Source organism: Sander vitreus, chromosome 24 (assembly GCF_031162955.1).
Source record: "Sander vitreus isolate 19-12246 chromosome 24, sanVit1, whole genome shotgun sequence".
In the NCBI taxonomy this organism is placed as follows: Eukaryota; Metazoa; Chordata; class Actinopteri; order Perciformes; family Percidae; genus Sander; species Sander vitreus.
This window is the reverse complement of record NC_135878.1, coordinates 4,518,134-4,530,290: the sequence shown is the minus strand read 5'-3', so window position 1 is coordinate 4,530,290 and position 12,157 is coordinate 4,518,134. Positions and strand designations below refer to the sequence as shown.

Sequence of the window (12,157 nt, the reverse complement as noted above, 5' to 3'; positions counted from 1 at the left end):
TTACAGACAGAACGGTTCTGGGCTTGGATAACCTTTACAAAAAAAATACCACATCACTGTTCTAATGTGTTGCTTGTTCTTATTTCATTGCCTTTTTTTTCTTTGTTTGCAAACCGCAAAGTGTTAATGTGCAACAATGCAAACTTTTTTCGAACCATTTGTTTACTTTTTGCAATTGTTTATAATAATATGGTAATCGTGCACGTCATTTCTATGGACTTAATTTACATTTTTCTCTATCATGTTTGTCTGTTGGTGGGTTCAAATTGGTCGGGAGGGGAGGAGGGGGAGGAGACAGTGTAATGCACCTTTAGGGACTAATCAGGATGGATGCAACCTCCCGACAAAGGAATGTGGATCTGATTGTGAAAAGTAAAACCAGAAAGTTATCTTTTTGTTCTTTGTATAAACACATAAATGTTCCACTATCAGGGTCTGCAAAGCATATGAGGCCTGTGGTTAGGCTGCGTGTGTGTGTGTGTGTGTGTGTGTGTGTGTGTGTGTGTGTGTGTGTGTGCGTGTGTGCACTGTATGTGTCAGTAATGCTTCATATGCTTTTTTTAGCCAAAGTTTTACTTGCTTGGTCCAGAGCTGTGAAATTATCATTACTCGTCATGGTTTCATAGAACTGGAGGCCATACACTAAGCTGTTTCTGATCTCAGACCAGTTTCTACCAGATCTGAGTCCAACGAATTGAAATTGAAATCCTTTTCTTTTAGAAGCGAAGAGTTTTTATTTTTTTATTTTGGCACAAATGTTTAAATTTAAGTCGGAGGAATTTCAGTGGTTTGACTCAGGTGCACAGGGCAGGGTCAAACTAAACGTTAATGTGGATGTATCTATAAGATGTACCATGAGCTTTTATTTTGTCGGGGTCATGCTTTTCTACTGTGTTCTTCAGCTTGGAAAAAAAAAAAAAAGTAGCTCTAGAGATTTCGATGTGCAAAAGTACCTTTTATTTTCTCGTGGTTGGCATTTTGATTGTAAATACCTTTTTCTGGTAATCCTCCTCTGTTGGATCTATGTTCGATAAGTTGGTTAGATGGCTCTTACAAATGTACTGATAGTAAATGTTCTTTATAAATATCCAGAATGTAAGACGAGAGAAGAAAAATATGGCTTCACTGAGACTGTGTTTTCGTAAGAGTCTGTGCCATCGTGTTGTCTCGAGTATAAGCACACTGATATTAGATCTGTAGGCAGGATGAAGCTTTGGGAATGATTCGCCAGACAGCCACAACCAAGCATTAGACGAACAGGTGAATAATGATAGGTTGTTGTTATATTTGTCGCTCACATTCCTGATTTTTTTTTTAATTGTTCTGCATAGAAAGACAATCACTACCAGCAATGATTAGTGAAGAAATAATTTCATGTATTTCTTTAGAGTACAAAAATGTCCATTTTGACCCCTCATATGTTGTGTTAAACGGGATGAGATAAGTGCTCAAGAATATTCACCACTCCCAAATCTGTTCACTAAATATGAGGCTGGAGCCACCAGCCCGTTAGCTTACCTTAGCGCAAAGACTGGAAGCATTGAAAAAAAAGCTAGTCCAAAGTTTAAAAAGTTGGACAGAGCTAACTTAGCCAAAGTTAGACCTACTTCTAGTCATTATGCTAAGCTAAGATAACCGTCTCTAGCTTCCAATTTAGTGTACATTATTGACAGTGGTATCAATCTTCTCATCTAATTCTCTTTTTCCCAATTCGTCTGACTTTTCTTAATTAGAGTGTATTATTTTTAATGCCGCGAGCTCCACAGATGAAATTCCATTCACTTCCTGTATTGGGTGGAAGCAGAAATCTCAGAGACAAATATCTCAAAACCTTGACAAATAAAACCAAACCTATCTACATGGCTTGGTACCACTAGATATGTGAGAAATCTGATATTGTCATTTTTGGAAACCAACCCTTTAAGGAAAAATAAGTAAAAGAGCAATTTAGGAGTTGTGTTTGTTAAAATGGACATTTTTGCCTTTGAATGTGAATTAAATAGCTTGATATGATGGTCATATTTGCAGCGTGCAGCTACATGTCATTGTCAAACAGTTCAATACATAAGCACATATTTCAAACTTGAGGAAGAAAATGTTCAAAGAGGAACACAAGTTTTGAATCTAATAAAAACAGGGGCTGTCTGGCTGACGTCTCCCGTCTTCACTGTAGAAATGATGGCTGCTGTCATCGACCATGTTCAAACCGCTCCTGCGTCAGTTCATAAAAACACCATTCAGGAATCTTCTGGTCTTTGGGGGATTTCCAAATTCTCACCGAATGTTTCTGACCAATCACAAAAGAAACGGGAGAGAAACAAGACGAAACATTGCGTATCTCTTGTTTGTCTGTGTATTCTGTGTCTACAATAGTGTTAAAGCATTCTGGGGAAGAATTGAATGATATTTTCAATGGCTCTACGTGGCCAGCGTTAGGAAATGTGTTATTTTTGTTACAATACCTTCTGAAAATAAAGTCTATTTATCTGTGAAGAGACAGAGATTTACAATACAGATGACTACATAGAAATTATGACAAGATTTTAAATGATGTTAAAGAGATATAAATGAAAACATGTACAGTTCACTTGGTTTTGAACACAATACAGAAATGTATATGCGTCAGTATTGAGTTTGATTTTATATATTTACCATTTTATTACATTGTAATGTTGTGACTGCGATGGAGAAAAAAAATTATAAAGGAATATAAATTAATTTTTTCAAATGTGTGTCGCTTTTCCTTTACATCTGTGGACACTTAATGTGAGGGGTTTTTTTTATTTATTTTTTTTACATTCTTTTGAATCACAACATAAAAACTCTGATTTTCAAACAACTTTATTTAAAAGAAGTCATTTTAAAAGTCATTAAACCCCAGGAATCTCTATACAGGCCATGGAGGATTTGCATAGTGCCATTTTTTACACCTCTCAAAACTAGAAAACTCAAAACAGTAACTTTATGGATCAAACACAAATACAGTAGTACAAAGATGCAGTTTACGTGCAGCATTTAAAAATCACAAACACACATAAATATGATGTTTCTGGGTGTGGAATTGTTCTTCTTCTTGTTTCAGCAGAAAAATGCATACTCACACACACACACACACACACACACACACACACATGAATAGATGTATGAACACTACAGTACATATCACTAGTACATATATAGTTGGAAGCATGCATGCAGCACTGCATTAAAAGATAAGGCTTTCGATATGACCATCCCTATCCTGTTGTGGCACACAGCCTGGAGACCATTGGTTCCTACTGTAGATGTTAACCTTAAAAAACAGGTTGTATCATTCTCAAAAAAACACTAAATCATTTCCTGAAAAAGCTGGGCACTGTAGTTTTTAGCAAACGTTACTCAAAAAGGAGGAAATGTGCATTTGCTGGGGACTACTTTTAGCTGTGGATGAATACACATTTGGTGCTCTTGTGCTCTAGTGAGTATGTGGGGCAGCAGGACGGTGTATGGTGGATTGAGTCAATATAAACTACAGTGCCCATGTTACTTACAGTGAAGGAACAGGTCACCCAGTGCACCAGTGTGGCTCATTGATGTGTTTTTAATAATTTAATAACTTTAACAATGGAGCTCTGGCGCAGAGGAATAAGATATATCAGGCTTTTATATATATATATACACACACACACACACACACACACACACACACACACACACACACAATTTGTTAGCAGATACATTCATTGTTGGTTTTGGTCTTTTCATAAAGAAAAGAGGCATCAGTAAAAACCTACTCCTAAATGTTTCTTCTATTTTCAAAAACTAGGTGATCCAGTAAGTTACTGTCCTACCCGATGCTAATAATAAACATTATATTGCTTTAATTTTATGATACAAATCCCTATGTAAAGAAATGTATCTTAAATATCTCATGGAGCATTTGGTGCATCTTAATAGTCTTTGGTATCATTTATACTCATGCTGTAAGTACAGAAGGGATACCGTACACACCTTCTTACTGAATAATTTTCATAGAAATCATCCTCTTCCAAACACCATTTCACTTTACTGTAGCATTTATAGTTATTTTAACCTATCCAACTACAATTCAACATTAAAAATGTATCAATTCAGATGTCAAATTTTAGTTTTTCAGCATGCAAGTATGGAGAAAAGGACATTTAAAGCATTGTTTACTTCAGACTCGGGTATCAGTGTAACAAACAAACCAAAACGGTAACAGTACACACAGGAAGACAATCAAAACTTAAAAATCTTAAAAGCTTTTCTGTTCAAGACACACAGGATCTCAGTGAAATACATATGGGTCTTAAATGAGCTACTGGCTCCCTCTTCTGACAAAATGTAACACTACAAAGACAGAAAAAATAAATAGAATACAGACATAATAAAGTACTCTATAAACACAATTCCTGCAGAAAAATACAAAATAAATCTCTCAAGTCAGTATCTTAAACAAAAGTCTTTTTTAAACTTTAAATTTCCCAGAATGAAATGATTAATCTCAAATGGACTTCAATATTTCCTCACAATAAGTAACATTCCAAAACAAAACAAACCACTGGCTTCTTGTCACATGTTCAAGTCTATCGTAACAGTAGCATTAGGGAAAGTCAGTAACAACAATAGTATTCACTATTTACAGACATTTGACAGTAGGCCTCAAAAGGTTTAAAAAAAAAAAAAACAGGTCTTTCTACTGCATGTGTGTATGTGCACATGAACAACACGCATACAGCGCACACACAGGCCAGAGTGAAAGCTAGGGCAGCGGCCTCTGTGAGTAAAGTGCAACATTTAAACTACCTCTTTGAGCACAAACGGGTGACACAGATTAGTGTGGAGTAACCGGTTCGGACTGGTTTACTCCAACAGGGGGTCGTCGTCGTCATCGTCATCGTAGTCAACCTGTAGCCTCTGGAAGGGCCGGGGGCCTGACGAGCGGCGTTGGCTCAGCAACTTGAACAGAACTGAAGAGAAACAAGTACTGTTAGTTTGTTGATCGGTTGGAGACACACAGGGCACGTCACGGATTTAGCTAAAAATCCTGAAAACTAGGGATAGACCGATTATCGGGACGTTTTTTTGGCAGTTTGCAGATTATCTGCATCGGCGTTTTATTTGACTGATAACTGATAAAGTTAATGAATTAAAAAGTGCACTACTTTGGCTCTGCTCCAGCTCTGTGTCTGTCCCTCTGCTTTGTTTTCACTCACCACTGAGTCTGACTTAATGTCCCCCCCCACAACACTGTCTGACTATCTTTTACTGTCTATTATGTTGAAAGTTTCTAATTTAAACAAACGTTTTGTATTGGAGTTTGTAACCAAAATCTTAATTTTGACTTAAACATTTTCATTTTCACTGTATATGCATCTTGTTTAAAAAAAAATCGGTTTAAATAACTACTGATAATCGGTATCTGCCTTGAAAAACCAGAAGAGGTTGATCCCTAGATTCCCTACTGAAAACCCCCTGGTGCTCCAGGGGTCTATCCTGGGTCCGCTTTTTATTCTCTATCTAACATGCTACCCCCTGGGGCATATATTGCATGGACCTAACACATATTCATATACTGTTGCAATCATTCAGACTTACCAGTGATTGCACTGAGTACCAGTAGGACGCCCACCACCAGGCCGATCACCAGAGGAGCATCCCAGCAGGTCTCAGCAGCCAGCAGGCACCTAGCCTGGGTCAGCGTGCCGTTGTTGGGCTGTGGGGGCACCGACAGCAGGCGGCACATGAGTGGGTAAATGTCCACGCTCTCTAAACTGCTGATTTGATAACCCTGATGAAAGCTGGGCCCCGACGCTGCCATGAAGGGGTGCATGCTGGACAGGGAGTTGTCGTATCCGTGATCACCCACTGAAGGAGGGAGGAAGGGAGGGAGGGAGAATGATAGCTAGTGGGTGGAGGCGATTACAGATGACTTTTTAGTTATCCAAATGTCTGGCTATCACAGTATCACAGTATAGAGAAATCAATTAAGAGACGTACATCTTGGCAGCTTCCCTCGCTGCACTATAGTCCAGCCTTCGTCAGCAATCAGTATGATTGGCTGGATGCGCTCATTGTTCCGGTAGTGCAGCCTATCAGGGATGGCTGATTTCAAATAGGCTGTCATATGGGCGTGGCACTTATTCAGCAGGGCGAAGATGGCGTCTGGGTCTGCAAAGCACATGCACAGAAATAGGCATTTGTGTGAGCAATGGCTCCAAAAAAAACCACTAGAGAAAAGAGTTTAAAATTTTGACTGATGTACTTATTGTGGTTATGTTTGTATACAGGCTCTTCTATCTCATGTTAGCTGAAGTAAACCTGGTTACCATTATGTGGGATGAGGGCTGTGACAGGTGAGAGGTCCACCAGTGTGTAGTTGTCGGGGTGGAGGCAGTCGTCAAGCTGTATGAGGCGCTCAGCCGAGCACTGAGCCATGCCGTGATCACTGGTTACCAGGATGTTGACGCGACCCCAGAGGCCAGTCCGCTTCAGCTCTGAAACCAGCAGGCCTATGTTGTCGTCAACCTGATCGCATACCAAGTGACACGGCCATCAATAACTGTTTACATCAAGCAAATGTGAAGTGACAGGAGTTCTGTCCAAATATAATTAATCCTCAAATGTGCTGTACATTAGATCATGCCAAGTGTAGGCCATTTTTACAATGAATTTACATATTTATTGCATCTTTATCAAAATAAGCATCTGCCAAGCAAGAACACAGACTTAACTGCACTGAGGAGATATTACCAAAACCTCCTGCTTCCATCAAGCTTTTCTATTTCAATAATGTTATTTAATAAAAATACGTGCAGGTCAACTCATAATTCTCTAACATGTTACTCAGAGTTAACTAGATGAGTGGATATTCTTGTGGATATTAAAACGTACACATATGTGTTTGTTCAAACAAGATGTGTGGTTTCTTTTTTGTTACAGCAGGCTCCAAGAGTCCTGTGCCAAGATCCATTTCTATTCATAATTTGTCAAAACATTGATGATTCTAGTTTTCAAAAATGTGAATACCTAAAATGAATACAAACAATGATTAATTAAGGCACCAATACAATACGACCTCCATAAATTATTCTCAAAAACCTGGGGACAGTCATACTTGTCACAAGCAGGAAAAGCTCAGGTGTAAATAGTAACCAGCCATGGCACTATGAATGCTGGCTCACTGCTGCTCATTAAAAACAAAACAGTTGCTGATTCTCTCGTCTAGGTATCTGTTAAAAATTGTAAAATAGGACAACCCAAACAGTTAAACCACTGTTAGAAATAATTGCACAGGCTTTATTTACCTGCAGGTAATTTCCACTATATAACCTGCTAGCCCAGTGGTGAAAATGACCTAGCTACAGGTTAAACTGTCTACAAATTAACTGGGTACTTTCTTTCTGTGGTAAGTGACCATAGCATAAGCACATTATACACATGAGAGACTAATGGAAACACTGCTGGCTTCCAGCAAATGTATTTGTCTTCAGAGCAGAAGATTTCAGGAACCTTTTGTGTCAGGATCTAGTGAGCTCTGAGATTTTAAGCATAACCAAATTGCTGTACCTCCTTCAGCACACTGCTCATGGCAGTGACGTTGTCCGGACCAAATTTGTGACCTGACCGGTCTGGCTCTTCCCAGTAGAGAGCTGCGAACATCACCCCTTGCTCCTGGTGGAATAGGGGGGATGGAACAGATGTCAGACAATGGCTACTAACCCTTCCAGACTTCTCAAATGTTACTGCTTTGTGCAATAAAGTGCCATAAACAAGTAGTTAGTCCAGTGATAGAGCAAAATGGGAGTGGAAATACAGTAAAATATCTCTGTTACTAAAGAGACGTACAATACACTGAGCTTACTAAAGTAACTTTTCTACCTTTTCATCTCCCAACATCAAGTTCGTCACGTTCCCCAGTCGTTGTTGGAATGTCACATGAGAGTCGTATGGAAGGAAGTATGACGCTGTGCGGTTGCGGATGGCCACATTAGAGCCAGGCCACATAATGGCCGCCGTCTTGTAGCCGGAGTCCAGCGCGGTGAGCCAGAGGGGCTGCGCCTCACTCCACCACGCCGGGTCGGTGTCATTGCCATCGCCAACGTGGAAGTTCTTGTGGCTGACAGGGTCGTACATGTTACTGGACAGAATACCGTGAGACTCAGCGTACAGCCCTGTTACCTGGAGAGGAAAAACAATGGCTAGTTATGATCGCTGTAGCTCTTTGTTATGATACTATATTGCTTATTTCAGTTTATTCTATCATCTTCTATTACCTACTATATTATGAGACTTAATTGGTTCAGTTTGGTAAAATGTAGTTGGACCCAAGCAGTTTATACAGACTTTTCATGTTTCCTTGACTGATAAACCACATATGAAAGTGCATTATTAAGCGTTTACATTATCAGACAAACAGCTGGATGGGTGAGCATCACATACTGCTATTTGACAGATCATCTTTGACAACACAAAAAGCACAAGCAGCAGGGTTACCAGGCTGTAGTGGTTGGGAAACGTCTTGGTGATGAAGACGTTGGTGAGCTGCTCCACCAGGACCCCTTGACTGTACAGGAGCTTCAGGTTCGGCATGGGGAACCTCTTCAAGTAGTCTGCTCGGAAACCATCGAATGACACCAGCAGCAGTGGCGGAGGACCCTGCTGAGCTGTGTTGTTGTCTGTGGCCAAAGCTCTGACGCCACACAGGAAGCCCAGCAGTATATTAAGTAACATCCTGAGATAAACAAAGAAAATTGTTATCTACAAATTCATGTGACTAGTAATGGTGTGCTTAAAACAAGACTGAGTCTACAGTCATAATAGTGGCTATATGAGGCTGTACATTGAGTCTCTGAACTAAATGCTAATGTCAGGATGCTAACATACTCACAATGCAAACAATGCCAACATGCTAATGTTTAGCAAGTATCATTTTTGATCAGTCCATTAATTATCACTTTTTTGTCCATTATAACTTTTGATTGATAGCACTACATTAAACACATTCTGAAGAGACAAAACAATAAAAATCTGTAAATGAATCAGCCCTTCCCTTCCAAGAAACCCAAGCTGTGGAAAGTGCACTTTTAATGTCACATGGCTAAACCGCCATTACAGGACCGTTTGGTTGAATACCACTAGGCAAGAGTCCAAACCGTCAGTCAAGCTTTTCAGGGCAAAGCTACAAAAAAGGAAAAAGGGAACTGAGAACAGATGTCTGGCTAGATAGACAGCAATAAACATTTACATTCCATTTGCCAATCATCATTCTCACATACAAAAGCACATAGAGAGAAAGTGATATATTCTTTGGCGCTTGACTTTTACTTGTAGGAAGTGAAACTTATAGCGGTTACTTCACGCTGCTCCAGTAGGCAAAATGAAAATTACAACAAATCTACTATAGATGTATGAGTGATAGGTTAATTCCCTGATTGTTAGTGCGTGTCATGTCTTGCTTTAACGTCTGTAATGGGAAAGGGGTTTTCTATGAGTTTGTGGGGTCAATTTACTTTCTGTGTGGACAAAGGCAAAAACTGGGTCAACTGATAATAGTACGTGGAGGAACAGGGTATACTGGGTAACCTCCTCTGCCTGTTTTCTCATACAACATCCTGATTCATATGCATCCAATTACAAGACAAACAGACACTGTTGTAACTAGAACAACACGGTTACAGACGACTAAATACTTTTTTCCATACACATCCTATGAGGTCAGCTAGAAAGAGCAGCTAGAAGCTAGTAGAAAACTCAGTAAATTTCCTTTCTTCGAGGACACTTCAGTAAGGAAGAATAAAAACACAATTTCCATGAAGCAAGACAATCCATCACAGTTATACGTGTTACAGTTACATGAATACCAATCAAATGTGCATTTTAATAACGAGGACAAATAGGGAAATTAATAGTGAAAATCAAACATGACTGCAGGACTGCAAATAGCTTATTTTACTGTACATTCACCCACAATTTGCCCTGTACTGTAATTCTGCCAACACTCTCTTCCTTTTCCACTCGCTTCTTTCAATCACATTTTCTTATTTACTTACTGAATTCAGGGAGTTAAGTAATTCTGAAAGCAAAGATCTCAAGTTGTGATCTCTAAGAAGCATGAAATTGAAGTAAATGCTACAAAATTAGATTGACACACACGCGCGGGCGCGCGCGCACACGCACACACGATATTGATTTCTATGTATGTGCACACACTCTTCAGGCAACATGTTCTTCTGCACTGATAAAGAGCAAAATCTGGAGCTTTTAGTATTTTTCCCACTGTCTCTGACTCATACACAAAATGTAACACACGCTCACACACACCTCGGGCACTGACGTAACGTTAACTGACTTCCAGATGAAAAACTTGAGCAGCCAAACTGTCTATGGATGTATTAGCTATAATGACATGTCAAATAAATAACCACAACCACGAAGTCACCATTCTTGACGGAAAGTACCAAAGAAATGTCAATAATAATTGCATTTATAAATACTGAAGACAATGCGGAAGTCAAACGAAGAATGTGTGATGTAACGTTAGCTATAATGCGCAAAAAATTTATTTTTCAATATTAGCAGAGGAGCGTTAGTTGTCCGCAAAGCATTAGCTAGCTTACTAACGTTAATGTTACAGCGTTAACATAATGCTAACATTATCTGTCTGTTACCTGTTACAGGACTGACAGGTATACTTTGTCCTCGAGACAGTATCGTTGAATAACTTTCCTTTTCGGTCTATTTTCGTAGCAACATCATCGTCATCATCACTGGACTTCCTCAAACTCTTATATCAAAATTCACAGACGTTGGGACGTTGTCATAGACAGTTCGTTGTCGAGCTAGCTAAGATTATTTCCATAAAGTTCCGGCTGCGCATTTCAAAATAAATCCTTCTTTGAAACGCCACACACCATAATACAAAATAATGACGTTTTTTTCATCTTCAGTTACGTTTTTTTTAATATAAATAGCAATTCAACTGTAATTAATAGTAAATCCAAATCCAATAACATAATTATTAATCGTTTTAAAAACGGAAAGCTTTGTTATGTCTTGTTGTGGCAACCTTGACGTAACCGTTGACGGACGCCTTAACTAAATTAGCAGTTCAAGCAGCGAATCAGCGTTCTCATTTGGGGGGCGGGACCATGGATGTACGTTTGGTTTGTTGGATGCATCATGTGGTTACAGTAAATGCAACATTATAATAGCTGTTGTAGCCTATGGTTGTAGCCTACTTTCGTAAAAAATAAGGAAATCCATATAGTATTATAGTGGTGGAAAAATTATTCAGATCCTTTACTTTAGTACAAGAAGGCCTAATACAACACTGTAAAAATACTCCAACAAGTAAAAGTCCTGCATTCAAAACCTTACTTAAGTGAAAGTATTTAAGTAGGCTATTATCAGCAAAATCCTACTTAGAGTATCAAAAGTAAAAGTATATATTGTGCAGTAAAATATTCTCCGTCCCAGTGTTTTACTATTAAATATGATGTTTTTGGATTAATATTACTGCTGCATTAATTTGTATGTTGCATTTTACTTCTATAGATGGACTGTGCTAATTTGAACGGATATACTGTTGGGTGGGTTAATCTACAGCAATGCATCATATTCTATAAGATCATCATATGTTGGTAGCATCACTGTCCTGTGAGATCCACTTGTCTCTAAAAAGTCAACTTTTCATGAGCTCAGAAAAACAGCCCTGTTTTTCGCTTTGTGACGATGCATTTTCCAGCGGATCCAGAAGAGTTAAAATAGAGAATTTCGCTTAAGAAGAAGGAGGAGGAACACTATATCCTTCAGTTTATCACAACATTTTAAAATCATCACAGCTAGAGATATGTGGTTTCCACTGGACAGGAAGGGGGTTTAAAACTGTAATCTGAAAAGCTAGAGCTGTCAGACAAATAAAGTAAAAAGGACGATATTTCCCTCTGAGATGTAGTGGAATAGAAGTATAAAGTAGCAGAAAATGGAAATACTCAAGGAAAGTACAATTACCTCACATTTGTACTCAGTATTGTGGTAAATTAGTCTAAATTCAAAATGCATGACCAGCTCCAACACAATACCTCTCACACTTGCATTGCAGCATTGTATTGCAATTTGCCAGGCATTCAAAAACAATAAGTCTGTGTGGTTATTG

At 38.9% G+C, this 12,157-nt stretch overlaps 1 protein-coding gene across 1 annotated transcript; it reads right to left on the bottom strand.

Annotated features, from left to right (window-relative positions):
- Positions 1-4,155: 4,155 nt before the first annotated feature.
- On the bottom strand, positions 4,156-10,828 carry enpp4 (ectonucleotide pyrophosphatase/phosphodiesterase 4). The gene is made up of 8 exons (XM_078243474.1): positions 10,671-10,828; positions 8,497-8,734; positions 7,882-8,181; positions 7,570-7,674; positions 6,330-6,528; positions 6,001-6,171; positions 5,599-5,868; positions 4,156-4,970 (listed from the first exon to the last, which is right to left on the bottom strand). Exons 2-8 carry the CDS (start codon positions 8,731-8,733, stop codon positions 4,864-4,866), a joined length of 1,389 nt encoding a protein of 462 aa, XP_078099600.1. The 5' UTR covers position 8,734; positions 10,671-10,828; the 3' UTR covers positions 4,156-4,863.
- Between the last annotated feature and the right edge of the window lie 1,329 nt (positions 10,829-12,157).